Consider the following 14777-nt stretch of genomic DNA (forward strand, 5'->3'; position numbering starts at 1 on the left):
TTATAATGGCTGATATAGGATAAAATGAGAGACTAAAAGGAAGACTTTGTGTAATCATTGTAAGAATAGTCTAATAAAAACCTTGCTCCTGAAAGCTTTAATTGTTTCAACAATGTGTAGCAAACATATTTGATTATACAAAGCAAAAGCACAATTGAGGTATCAACTTTACACAAAGTCAGATATCTGAAAGGGGATCTTTTAAAAAAAAAAACTTTATTTGAGAAAGGAAGAGACTTATATCAGAAGGCAAAAAAAGGGAACATACAAACAATATATTTACAACACAAAACAAGAGATCACCTCTGAGGGTGTAAATTCTAATAAATACAGTAGATTTAAAATGTAGGAGACAACTGTCAATTAGAAATGTGGGATTTTTTTAAACCCAGTTTTCCTTTTCACTGGTTCCAGGTAATTTCTCTATTTCAATTTTTTCCAAGTTTGAGAGATTCTGAAGTGAAAGTCTACTAATCTATTGGGGTTCCTCACCTGCAGAACATTATAAAAATATCTTCTGTGCTTTGTGAATACACTGTTTTGGAAATGATATTGTACAAAAGTCTTCTCATTTGCAAATTTCTCCCCAAATAAAATGTATTTTAAAAAGATGCACTATCCCTTTTGATGAGGTTGAAGTTAGGCTTCAAGGAAAAGTACAGTTATATAGAATGGGAAAAATATGCAATTTCAGTTTTATATGCTTTTCATTGTGAATGCAAAGTGATTTTTTCATCCAAGACCAATATAAAGCACACAGAAAAGTTGTCTACATTTTGTCAATTAATGCGTGTTTCCTATCTAAGTTCATCATTAAGTTGCAGGAGGCCTTTCGCTATACAGCAACTACTTAGTTGTTGATTTGAGATCTTTTAGGAAAAAGGATAATGTATCTTTATAGGTCGCAACATTTTATAAGAGCTTCAATAGTATTAGAGCATCATGTAAACAACATATGCTAATAACATGTCAGAACAATTTCTACATTTGGCAAAACATCTATCTCTTTTGAAACAGGATACTGCACCTTAAAATACCTTAGCTTTAGAAATATAAATATTTTTTAATAGAAAAAAAACTGACAAGGATTCCAGGTCAGTTTGGGATTATCCATATTAAAGGGGATCTTAATACAATGAATCTTTAACTAGCTTAACAAAAGTAAACCTATAAAACAAGGTAAACATATCAAAAGGGAATATGAAGGAAATGTTTCACTGGAAAGCTTCCTTAACAATTTCCCTGCTCGCTTTGTTATTTTCTTTGACAATAAATCAATTCATAGAGTGCCTTTAAAAACAGAGAGAACACTACCCCGTTCCCCCTGCCTTACATTCCTCAGCACATGAATCACTTGGGCTTCCTGTTTCCATAAGGCATTTCCTGCTCCCCCTCTCAGAATCACTTTTCTCGAGGAGAACAGCAGGGACCTGACAAAGTCTTGACTTAAATAAACAGTGCCTGCCACTGCATCCAGCATTGCTCTGTCTGATTTTGGAGCAACAAAAGGGACAGCAGCTCTCTGAAAGCACAGGCTGCACAAATGCACTTCATTCTGCAGCATTCGCAAAACACTGTCAGACAATTTGAAGTTTCCTTTTGCCAAGTTGGCATTATTTACACTGTCCTTATTTTAAGCTTTGTCCATGAGACCTAGTGGTAAAGGTTATGCAATATTGTATGACTAGTTTTTCTTTAAAACAATAAGCAAGTGTTTGGATATCAGATAATAACGATAACACTTCTGTGCTTTTCCTTCAATACTGTAATATCTGATTGGAACCTAATGCTGCATTTTCCTTCTTGCCAGTATTTGCATCTGCTTAATTTAAGGGTGTCTTTGTGGACAGTATCATCAAATAAGACAGAATGAAAAATGAATTAAGCAGTGCAAAAATGAAAACAATGCAATTTTCAAACAGCGCCTTGCCTTGCATGTTTACATCCACCTGGTATATTTCTTTAACTTTGTACTCCAACCTAGGACCACTGATGTAGCAGTCAGTACCTGTCTATGGGGGAAAATTACCCTATCGTTTGTTAACAGTGTTCAAGACTACGGTATGATACATTATATACAGATAGCTGAAAGCAAAAGTCAGAGGATTCAAAATCAGAGAAGAATGTTTCATCAATCAGATCTGGAAACTAAGTCCAGCAGTAGCTGATCTCAACAAGCTAGGTGATAGGAGCTGTCTTGCACTAGAACTAAGCGATGTAATATAATCCTGGCCTAATACAAATTCTATCATCTAATACGCAAAGTTTTATGTATAGCAATTGTCTGCAACGGGTATTTGCTTCATTAGGGCCATAAGGATGAGCTCCACTATGTTTTGAAGTGTGCATACGACACCTTTGCTTTTGTTAAATTCTTTGAATAGTAAATCAGGATTTGCTAGTGAATCAAAACACAACTACTCGTCAAAGCCTAGAAAATGCATGTGATGTTCAGATAATAACCTTAATTACAAATCCTGGAGCTAAATCTTTGCCTATTACCTGTTGCACAAAAGCAGCTTGCTCCCCAGATTCCATTTGCTGGGTTTGAGTATCCTCATCACTGTCCGGTGGCTCCTCTTTGACCTTCACAGCCCCCGCCTGCTGTCCTATTCTGTCATCCTCACCAGCACTGCTGCTCTCAGCCCTAATGCTGGCCCCACTAGCGGGAGCTCGCTCCTCCTGCATTGAGTGATCTCCATTCAGCTCTTCTTCAGCTTCCTCCAGGTGGCTGCCAGGCTGCTTTAGCTGCTCAATGGATTTGGAGAGCATCTGGAAAGAGATGGAGGGGGAATAGTTACTGACTGCTTTCACCAATGTAGAACACTGGGAAGTACTAGACACCAACAAAATTACAGCTTCTAGTGCAAGCTCTGCATCACTAAAATATTAGTTTATGAAGAAAAAAAGAACCGAAATTCCTAAGTTAAAGGTCACTTGTTATGCTGCAATAGAAAATACTGTATTTGTAATGAGTGCTATATGGTAATACTTAAGTAAAAATTGGGTAGAATAATGAAAGCATTGTAACACATCTATTACATTGTTGCTACTGGTAATCAAAAGTAATTAGCTTCCCTTCATACTCTTCAAACAAAAATGCAGAAATTTATTTAACTATATTACTGTTCATTTTTCCCAACCCAAAACGATAAAGGAGCTCTAAGAAATAAGTGAATTAGTAATCTGGTTAATATTTTGCTATAAGTAAATCAGGGAAAGTTCCTACAAGCTTATCCACTAATTACTGTATGCAGGCCCCAATAGACACAGAGGAGCAGTCACTGCTCCCTGGCGCAGAGACTGCAAGGATGTTTGGCCCTGATTGAAAGACTGCAGCCCTTGTCATGCATGGTACAAGTTCTTTTGTCTCAGCAGTAATGATATAGTACAATTACTCAGAAAATGCTGGTTTTACACCATTAACCATTGTAAAGCTTTGCTGAGGTACCAGATGCCTGGGTGCTGCAATCAAACCTAGTTTATGCTTTCTTACTGAAGATTTTGCGTATGGATTTTTTTTTAGGGGTAATGGGAACAAAATGACTTACTAAAAAGAATTAAGTAAAAATTCCTTTTAATTGCTGTGGACACTGCAGAATCACAACATATGCATCCCTCATTCTGCAGGTGGTATGCTCTAAGCTGAGGAAACTTCAATACTGCAACCAGTGCAGAGCATCTCCTTTTAATAAGGAGAATCTGGAAAATTTCTCAGATCAGACTCAGTTGTTTCTTGGGGGATGATACTGACCAGGAAGGCTCTGAAGTGAGCTACATGTATTCAGACCAGGTACACTATTCTGTAACATCTGTGGGTGATCCCTCTCCACTCCTCTGGCATGAAGAAGAAGGAAAGCCTGGCTGCCTGGCCAGCGATCAAATACAACTAAAACATCTGTGTGACAGATAATCATATACAGCCACAAGAGTCACTAATGCTGATCCATTTGTAAAACATTCCATGTGCCAGGTACTTGACATCAGGTGCACTATTCTAGAAAAGGAGTGCAGGTCCACAGAAAAGACACATATTTAACTCATTGCTGCTGCCCTTTTATGCTTTTTCACTTTAATGTCAGATGCTTTCTTCTTCTTGCTGCTATATGCACAGAACTTCAGTACCACTGAGCTTTCTGATGCAACATGTGATGTCCTACAGTATATAATCTATACATAGAATGCTTTAAATTCCTCTTGAGTGAAATCAGTGGGGAGATACAAGCATATGTTAAGGGGCTGTGAGACCAGCGTGGTTTTTGCATGCATTTCAGCTTGCAGTGTGCCTGTTTTGGGGTCTACTCCCTCACCATGGAAATCAGTAGGAGATTTGCTCCAGACTGATGACAGGAAGAGCTAAACACATTAAATCTTCTAAAATTCTATGAGATTAAAGTGTTTATTTTCACAAGAGATTTTACAAAGTGCATAAATACTACCAGCTTTCATGCAAAATCTTATGAAGGGTATCCTTTATATTGTGACTTAATGGTGGAAATGAGAATGAAAGCAAGCCTCAGGCAAGGGGCTAGGAGGCACTAGAGTTGTCCTCTCATAGGGCAGAGCATAACAACAATGAAAACCTGAAAACCTGAAAAAGCACTCCTGTTGCTCAGTCTGCTAAGCTACAGCAAGCCCATATCACTGTATCTCCATAACACCACCACACCTTGGTACTTGTTAGTGTGGTTCTTAAAGGCAGCTTGCCCTGTTTTATTCCAGTAATTACATTAGTAATGGACGCTGTTCAATTCTCCTAAGACAGCAGCATCTTTTTTTTTATACTTTTATCTCCTGGCCCTACTGCAGAAAATTGCATATCTGGAGACACACAAAGATAGCAGATTACAGTCAATATTTCTATCTTATCTTCTTTATCTAAAGCTGGATTACACAGCAGAAAAAAAAGCCCTGAATGAAGCACTGCCCAAGTCCTTTCACAATGCAGCTGGATACTTCTGCTTACACTTAACATTTAAATCTTTCACTTTAAATCTCCACTTACCACTGTTTTTTCTGAATTTATCTGCAGATACAGTGAAGGAATTTCTCGTGTTTTTAATGCACATTTATCATTTTGAGAATGTGATTGCTTAATCTGATTTTTAGTAAAGCTACATTTAAAAATAATAACAAAGGAGTGGTTTACTTCATGAATAAATTAGTTGTACAGACTGGTCTTCTTAAACCAATATACATTCCAGCTATTGCTATTCCAACTAAAGTTACTTAAAAAAAAAGGCTTACATGCTAATGTAACCTATATTTTTTTCCCTTTTATTTTCAGGAAATTAAACTGTAAGGATTGGCATGAGCCAAAGTAAATAGTGGCAGCAGGAGATGAAGCATTTACACACATCAACTCCATTGTATAACTGCAAGAGTCGGACAAACACAAAGTCCAAAAACAATCAAACCTGCTTGGCTGTACAGGAAAATGGATGATGAAGCACAAATAATCTGGACCCTGAAACAGACCACTTTATAGGGCCTCCAGTTGCAGCCACTGTCATTGTGTCTCTTTTGTAATAACAAGCTCTTGTAAAATTGATTTAAAATAAAATGTGCTTACAAAGAGACAAAGCACAAAATCCTGCTGCAGCCACCACATACATTTCTTTCCTTAATTAACTGATCCTTTCCGAAACACATGGCTGTTGTTTCTAGGAACTCATTTGCATGCTTATGGAAACATTTTTTCTCTTTCTGTGCCACGGCTCTCAGGTTACCCTGACCAGCTATGTAAGTTGTTAGCTGTGCTGAAATAACTTGGAAACTGCTTACTGTTTTCTCATTACTCATGTAGTACACTTCTAAGGGATGCATTTAGCTTTCAAGATCTTTATTCTACATTATGGCTTAAACATTAGTTCTTATTAAAGGACAAAATGCTCTGAGCAGTTTTCAGTTACAAACATGTTTAATCACTGCTGTAGCCTTGTCCATAAAATCCCCTACTATAAGTAATACTTAAAAGAAGCGATGTGTTTCTGCTCTCATCTTCTGAGGATGGAAGTCAAAGAGGTAAGCTGGAAAGCCAGACCTCAATTACAGTATGATTAATGAAACTAGGTTCATTTACTTAAGTTGAACTTGATCAAAACAGTCTTTCTTATTTCATTAAATATCAGAAGAGTGAATGATGAACCTTTGGTTAACTGCTCTTTTCAATATTCCTAACAAATAATCTTCCTACTATTTTGCAACAGTTAATCAATGGAAATAACCCACATTATTTTTCATTTTTATATTAATACACACTGGTCAATTTTGATAATCTGTAGCACTAATGAACATTCACTCCTATACATTTTTTGTCATATAATTTTTACCTCGCAGTCTTGCCCGGTGAAAGATCTTTAAGTTGACTAACAGCCTGGAATGTTAAGGCACTTCTCATTTAATATTTAATGTTGTCAATACTGTTTCTGTACTTTAACGCACACTGCAAATGGCACAAAAACACATTATTTTAAGAACATTTGTAGGGTTCCCATACTGACCAAATGAAATCTTGGTCCCAATGAAGATGGTGCAAGTTTAGGTTCAGCAGAGGAATGATTTTATTCATCACTAATAGAGAACAAAAAAGAAAAGAAACCACACAAAAAAAGCAGCATTTGAAGTCTGAGGGTTCTGTTTACGTGCTCCTCACATTACAACTTCTGAGATTTTCTTAAACTCAGAGTTCACCTGTGGACTTTGCACTTACATTCATTACCTCAAAATCACATTTTTTTTCTTTTTTCCAGCAAGTGGAAGCACAAAAACTTTTTAGATAAAGAGATACACAAATGGAATCAAGATTTCAGGATTTTTATCGTAGCAGCAGTCTTTTGGTACCTGATTGCAATAATTTTAGCTAGAGGTTTCAGTCTTTGGTCTCCCTTTACTGAGCAGAATGAAGTTCTATAATGGTGATCAAAGGGCCTTACAAGGAAATAAGCTGCAAGTTGGATAGAAGCATATTAAAGCTGACAATGGCAAAGTCAAGCTCTCCCGAGACAAGCAGAGTTCAGGTTACTGCACATTCATTTTCATTTTTTTTTCCCCCAGAAAGCTGGGATGCAAGTTTCTACCTACTTTTGGACATGATGTCAACTTATGCAACATGTTTTTAGGAGGTCAGCATACTAGATCCTGCAGGTATCCCATTTCCAACATCAAAAGCCTGGCATCTGACAGCTGAACAGAAATAATCCATAGGGGATCTTCTCTTTGTTATTAAGGACAGAGGCACACCTCTTGGCAATGATTTGTTTCTATTCAGAATGGAAATGATCCAGGGGGATCCTTTACCCCTGACCTGTGTTAGATTTTGCCTGTTATACCCTTATAGCAGCACTGACTTGCAGTTGAAGTATATGAGCTTGTATGAAAGAAATCACTGATACATAAAAGATAAATAGAAGATCGATAGGGTGGGGAGAGACTGTTGCACTTGTCCTCTTTTTGTTGTTACCTAATGGACCAAATCCATTTTTCAAGGATTGCTGACACATGCCACATCATCTCAGCTCAGAGAAATAACTTAAATAACAGATTCAGATTAAATATATATTAACTCCTTAAGCATTCGAAGTCCTAAACACAAGGAGAAAAGGAAAAAGAAATAGAAAATGAATAGAATGTCTTAACTTGTTCTAAGCTCTTGATCAACTTGCATTTCATAGTCTTGTCAGCTAAAAATGGTCCTTGTATTTCTAATCAAACATTTTAAAAAATGTCTGAGTACTCCTCATTAAACAAAATATTTTTTCAAGACTGTAAGCAGGGAATTATACCTCTATGAGTTTTCAATGTAGGGCCTATGTACAGAATAGTGAGGGATAGAGAAGTGGAAAATAAATATATGTATTCACTCAATACATGCTCAAACTTGTTATAAGAAATGAGATGTTGAGTTGCTTTGCTACATGGCCTAGAATATCTCATTCTAACAATCAGAGAACTCTGCTTTGCAGAGTTCAGGTTTGATTTTAAGAGCTCTAGAAATGTGTTAGGTTGGGTAATGAATAAATAACACCAACTGCAAATAAAGGCAAGGTTCAACAATGAACAAAGTACAGTCTATCCTGCTGCAGGAGTTCAAAAACATTATGCAAGCACAGGTGCTCAATCTAAACCTTTAATTTAAAGACTTAAAGAATATAATTTTAAATTCAGTACTTAATAGCCACTTCCTGATTTGATCATTTCTCACCACTTCTCTACTACCTTAAATGCCAGTTTTTAGAAAATCACATTTATTTTAGGTAAGTAAGAAAGCACTTGGCTTTCTGTATTCTTGCAGAGAACAGACGTGTGATTGGAGCACGGTCAATTTTAGGACTACACAGCAGATTGGATCAGGGAACAGTATAGTAGAAGAACCTTGTTACTGCAGACCATAAAAAGTCTGATAAACTACCCACATCCTCACATAATTCACTGCTTCTGTAGGTGCAGCATGATCCTACTCCTCCTCAGGTGTCTGCTGCTCTGATGAGAGACTGTGGTCCTGATGAAAGCTATCTTCTCTGGGAGTAGAGATAGAGAAAATTGAGCTAGCTGGAAGAAGGAAGTATGCTGTGATATTTCAAGGCAGTGAAAGGCCCTGGGATAAATTTCTAGTATCTACATAAGTATATAGTCTACAGTGTAGACAATAAAAATTAGGTTTACTAGGCTTTAAGGGAAGGAATCGTATTGTCTCTTTACTGCAAATAACCACATGAGAATGGAAGCATATTTCTAGTGTGTTTTGTTCTCAACATTTATTTTCACTGCAGTTTAACACGGGGAAAAAAAGAGTTATTAAAGCAGCATTATCTCATGCCAATTGAACTCTTTTTTAGTTCTTTTCCAGCCTAAATCTAGTGAGGTGCAATGAATGCAGTTCTAGTCATATGTGACTAATATATATACATGACTCAAGTTTAATTTTCACTTTCAAGACAAATATATCTAGATGCCACAGCATGTACCCCCAAATGCTATGGTAGAAAGTACATCAGTAAGCATATGACCTGACAAAAACATGTCACTGTGTTCTTTGCTTTGTGAAGAATGCACAACCAGTAACTGACTAGATTGCAGTGAATACCCACAAACAGCACAAAGACTCAGTACTTCACTGGTAAAAATCCTTTTCAGACAACTGAGGGCAGGTGAAATATTTTCAAAACCTGAGGCTACAAGATATACATATGCCATCTTGATTAAACATATGGAATGCATACTCAAAGAAAAGCCAACTGGAGTCCTAGTTGAGTAATCAAAACACCCAAGCTGAGAGGGGTTAACATGCAAGGATCAGCATTGAACTTTGAAGTTTTCTGGTCTTCATTTTTCCTAATTAAGGCAAGATTTAATAACCAAACCACTGTACAAACTATGTACTTAAACTCTAGGTTTGTTTCTAATTTTGTTGGGAATTCTTAGTAGATTCCAAAGAATCAGTACCCCCTGGGAAGTTCACCCAGTAAGGTGGATTGATTTTTTTTCTTACTTTCTCATAGGTACAAAGATTGAATGTCCTGCTTTTCATCTTTTCTCCTTTGCAATTAGTTCTTTTGTATATTTTCTAAATAACTCTCAAGAAAAACAAGAAAAGTAAAGATTTATGATTACTACAACACTGATTTAGTCAAGAAGCTTGAGGAAACATTTTTGGGGAGATTATGTAGTAAGAGAAGAAAAAGGTTTTTCAGATAAAAGTATTTAATTACTTGCATATCTTCATTTTAGAGCGGGGAATGGTATCACATCTGCTGTAGAAACATTTGCCCCAGAGAAGCCTATCTAGATACTGCTGTACTTTGTTTAATGGTGGCTGGTCATTTTTTTCTTTCTTTCACTCAGAAAAATGTGTTACTCTACAGGGAAACAGGCATAGTTCAACTCTGTATCTGATATGAGCCATAGCAAATCCTTCTCTTTCTCTATCACTGGTATTTTTATATTGCGATATAGATAACAAGCTTCTGCATTACTGCTAAATTTACAGGAAGTTGATTTGATAAAAGCTGGTTAAAATTTCTTCAGATGATCAATACATTTTTAATAAAAACAAGATAAATTTGATCACTTGATTTACTTCAAATGAATCATGTATTTACTCCACACAAAATTCCATTGTGAGTAAACCTAAACTACGATTCAGCAGCTGAATTGAATGATCTCTGAAAGTGGAAATGGCAAATTAAAAAAAAAAAGTTGGATAGCAGAAATACAGTATCTGTAAGACATCATTCGACAGTCAGCAGGAAAGCATTTGCAGTCTAAACCTAAAAGATTCTTTGATCCCTATTTCACTGAATTGTATTTTTATTGACGCTAGCAAGCATAAACAAATCTTGTACCACATTTCAGAAAAATGAAAATTGAAGACCTATGCACATGTGTACACAGTATGCATAAGCAAGGTACTCATGCAAGAGCTTGTTTATTCTCATCTACCACATGACCCCAGCATCTACACTTCACTATTACTTTTCAACATGTATATTCATTAAAAATTACTTTCTTTGGGACCTCACCTTATTCATGTGGATCTGTTGCTGGTACTGTTTCTGCTTCTCCAAAAACTGTTGATGTTGCTGTTGGATGACCAGCTGCGCCAAAGTGCTCTGAGGAAGAGGAGCTGACTGGGTTCGATTCAGAGGCCTGTGGCGAGGCAGTTTGTGGGCAGCTCTTATGCCAGGTGAGACTCTTTCTTTTGCTGCCAAAGGAGACTGGGGATGAAGAGGAACCGCTCCTGCAAAACCATGACATTTCACTCCAGTGTGAAGAAAAATAAACTACTAGTTCTAATAGAAGAGTAAGAAGAGGGGTGTATGCTGCAGAACTTTGCATCAATGCTGATGCAGAGGGAAGTATACTATACGCCTAGCCATGCTAGGAAGTTCAGCAGCTGCAAAAGAATGTGATGAAGTAATCATTTTCTCTTTACTGTAATCACAGAATCCTTTGAGGCTAATGGAGCAGAATCACTGAAGTGGGAAAACAAACATGCTATCCTTTCTTTTCCCCCACCCTTCCTCTTTTTATAACATCTAGAATAGAAATGTCATTAAAAACATCTAAAATGATTATTGTGTTGAAACTTTGATCATTACCAGTTACAAGAAGTTTCTGTTGTCTCATCTGTTCTTTCAGTAACAGATGTTGCAAGAGAGCCTGGTGGCTGCTGTTTGGTTTTCCCTCCAAAGCAACATGAGGATGAGTTGAAGATGGGGGAATATTCCCCCCATACTGTCCAGCCAAGGCCACTCCTGGTCTGAGTGTCTGGGTCTCTCCCTTCTGCTTTTCTTTGAATGATGATGAAGCCTGTCAAGACACAATGACACTGGTAACTGCTTTTCACTGTCTTGGCCACTGTTATCTCCACTTGATTAGATGGTCTTATATATACTTTCTGAATACAGAAGAAAAAGTTAAAATCTTTCTCTTGCACTTTGAATGTGAGATGAAAAGGGAGGAGGAACAAGCACTGCAAGAAAGAGCAGCTAAGAAACTAAGCAACTAACTTTTGGGGGCTTACTTTATGCTTATTTTATACTCTGCCATCACCTTTCCCTGAAGAATAAACACCAAAGTAAACTTTACATCCAGTTTGCAACTACTTCTTCTGCTAAGAGAAAAAGACAATATTTGCATAAATCAACCCTTTTGTTTTTTCAAGTGCCAAAAGTAATATTTGGGGCCAGCTGACTATATCAAAAAGCTCACATCACTTGAGTGAGAAAATTAAATATATTTTCATTTCCTTTTTTAATGTTCTAAAATTACTTTGAAGTTAGATTTTATTTTACTTTATTGTTTGTGAAATAGCTATGAAATTTTTGACAACATGATCTGGAAAAGTAACTACTACTTTTCATGATCAATTCAATTTTTCCATCCCTTAAAAGCAATAATTTGCTTATAAGTATCCCATGAAAGACTTCTAGAGAAATGATTTAAAGCCTACAGAATTTTCCTTTCAAAGTTCTATGTCTGATTTTAAATGCTGCACTGCAGCAAATTGCTATTGGTTAAGGGTACTAAAAAAAGCCATTAAATGGCAAGAAACTTTAACCTGAAACTACATTAAGCACTAGAATTGTGCAGTACTTATTACAAACCATAGTAGACTGTTTAGATACATATTTTTTTTACACACTGGAAATCTAGAATTTTTATAGAAGTTACCAATTCATTTTCTGTAGAATATGAATTACTAAAATTTCTTCAAAATATATGCAGTGGTGTATAGAAATAACATATTATGATGATGATTTTTGCAGGAAATCAAGGAGGCTAAGTTTTGACCAGGATAAAAATTAAAAGTTCTTTTACTGAGCCTCAGTACTTTTTTTTTTTTTTTTTTACTTCTAGATTACTGTAAATTTGGCTAATCTAACGATCCTTCAACATCCATCAACATGACTTCAATACTTTTTATCTCTTTTCTCATACATTTCACACCCTAATTTAACACTTAGCTCTAAATAGACTTGATTGCTGCAGATTGAACAAAGGATATATGAATGTAACTAGTCATTAAATGTTGCTTACGTATTTACAAATTTGATTTATATGATTAAGCCCCCCAAAGAAAAACAAACTTAGCTGCAGGAATGCTGGATTCTTCCTCTGCTATGCTTCAGCCCAGCTTAGATTTCCACTGGCATCTCATTATAGAATGTTACAGGTGCTATGCTTTACCAGGTAGGAGGGATTATACAATTTGAACTTTTATGCTCAATGGTCTCCTTCAAGAACTTTTTATCATATCTGAAGTTTGTTATCATTCTTACAGATAAAACTGCAATACATATGGCCCATACTTAGCTAAACTTCACATCAGCTCTTATTTCAGATTAAGAATAAGAATTGCTTTCAAGTTGTTCCTCTAAAATTTTAGATACTGCCCAGTGCAAAGAAAGGTCTGGCACCTACTCTGGTTTGCTTGTGCTCCAAAAAGGAGAAAAGGCAGAAAGCAGGTTTTCTCAGAGAAAAAGTAGGAAGAAAAAGTAGGGGGGGAAAAAAAGTAGGAGCAAAATAAAGGTAGGAGAAAAAGTAGAAAGGCTTAAGATTGATCACTTACGCTGATTTGAGATTGTACAGCTGGAAGTCCCAAGGTAATGTTGGGCAAAGAAGGGGATGTGTACAGACTCAACAAGTTCACTGATTCATCCTGTATCAAAAGGCGTTGCTGTGAAACCAGATGCTGAAATAAAGAGGAAAAACAATATACATATAACCTCCAAGCTCTTTTTTAATCTTGGCAACTTCATGCCTATTATGCTGCTATATTTAAAGCCAGTTATGTGCTGTGGATAGACTTGCATCACAAGGAGATTGAAGATAATAGGTACTGTCCTTGTAAAGAAAGTATTGATATTTTCTTTCTTAAGAAAACATCTGAAATGCACCTAAGCTAATGCATTGGCTAATAAGTCAAATTTCTACTCAAATCCAAATGCTTGAGGATTCCTAGTTCATCTCTTCTCTCAGCAACTGCACTTTTACTACTTAAAAGATCATTGGGATTTTAGCCAATGAATTATGGATTACATCTAGACAAATCAAAAGTGTCATGAATACAGATGTATTAGACCTCTACCACAGCTAATAACATTGCTGATGTAAAATACGAAAAATGGCTCCTACCTGGACTATGCATTATTTACCCATATTGTGAAAGAAGACATTTCAAGCACATTATTAATTTCCATTGACATGGGAATTAGGGGTAGAAAGAAAGGCACATTAGCCCTTAAGAAAATATACCTTGTCTATCTCTGCGTGAACACAAAGAATGGAATCCCATCATTCTCTGATGGTGGAATACCCCCTCACAACTTTCGTAATTCCTGTAAATTTAACACTTGTTTCAAATCCTCGTGATATAATTTCAAGGGACATGGAATTGCTGATATAGCTAATGTCAAGTAAAATCAGGCATACTCCAAAGATCACCCTCCATCTTTCCATTTTAGATTCATTGGGAAGAAATATAAAAAGTTACATTACTGCAATAGGAATATTTTCAATGCCCTTGTGTTTCTGCTTTAACAGTCATGTTTTTCAACATGTGGTCTAGGATAGTTGCTTGACTTACGTTTTCTCTTTAACTCTTGCTTCCCTCCCAGAACTTTAACACAATGAGACCTACAAAGGTCTTATTAGACTTAGGAACTCTGGCATGATATGGTCCCCAAGGGAACAACATCCTTGAAAAAGAATACCCCGTGTAACAGTATGACACAGTGACTGCTTTCTTCCCAAACAAAAAGCATATGGGACTCCAATAATAGACCACCTCCAAGAGGGATACTGCACACTCGGGCTTTGACTAAAGTAAATATAATAACTTGTCAAGCATGTTGTGGGGAGCTGTAGATTTTCCCCTGGACAAACCTGGAATATCAATTAACTCTGTAAAATACTTTGTGCTAATACAATGCAACTACAGACCATCAATGAAAAGTGGTTAAGCACAAAAACACAGGATGTTATTGCAAAACATAACCTTCCTCATACAGTTTGTTTGGAGATATGACCTATCACTGAGACAAAAACAGAAAAGTCTATCTCTATAATTTTCTTTTGGTACCTAGGGAATGTCAACAGATAGCATACGAAATAAAGAAGTTTCACTTGTATGTTACATTAATTCTTAGCTAACAGTGTCTTGCCTTGATAAGATCCACCTTTGACTCTGATTAAAGCCAAATAAATCAAGACAATGGAGATAGAACTGAGGAAGACTATGAAGATTTGACTGCAAATGGATGCTGTAGCAACTC

General features: G+C 36.4%; 1 protein-coding gene across 7 annotated transcripts in view; it reads right to left on the reverse strand.

Annotated features, from left to right (window-relative positions):
• Nucleotides 1-14777, reverse strand: part of HDAC9 (histone deacetylase 9) — a 438875-nt gene that overhangs the window by 173734 nt on the left and 250364 nt on the right. For 6 of the 7 annotated variants that reach the window (XM_042817002.1, XM_042817000.1, XM_042816999.1 and 3 more), the window contains 4 exons: nt 13073-13195; nt 11100-11310; nt 10521-10738; nt 198-2772 (listed from right to left, as the gene is read on the reverse strand). In XM_042817002.1, the coding sequence (XP_042672936.1) occupies nt 2452-2772; nt 10521-10738; nt 11100-11310; nt 13073-13195 (873 nt within the window). In that variant the 3' untranslated portion in view covers nt 198-2451. Of the gene's footprint in view, nt 1-197; nt 2773-10520; nt 10739-11099; nt 11311-13072; nt 13196-14777 lie in introns of those variants that run through there. The other variant, XM_042817004.1, reaches the window with a different exon arrangement.

The sequence above is a fragment of the Centrocercus urophasianus genome, unplaced genomic scaffold, assembly GCF_019232065.1.
Source record: "Centrocercus urophasianus isolate 14NV4802_14NV808 unplaced genomic scaffold, USGS_Curo_1.0 seq_16, whole genome shotgun sequence".
Taxonomy (NCBI): domain Eukaryota; kingdom Metazoa; phylum Chordata; class Aves; order Galliformes; family Phasianidae; genus Centrocercus; species Centrocercus urophasianus.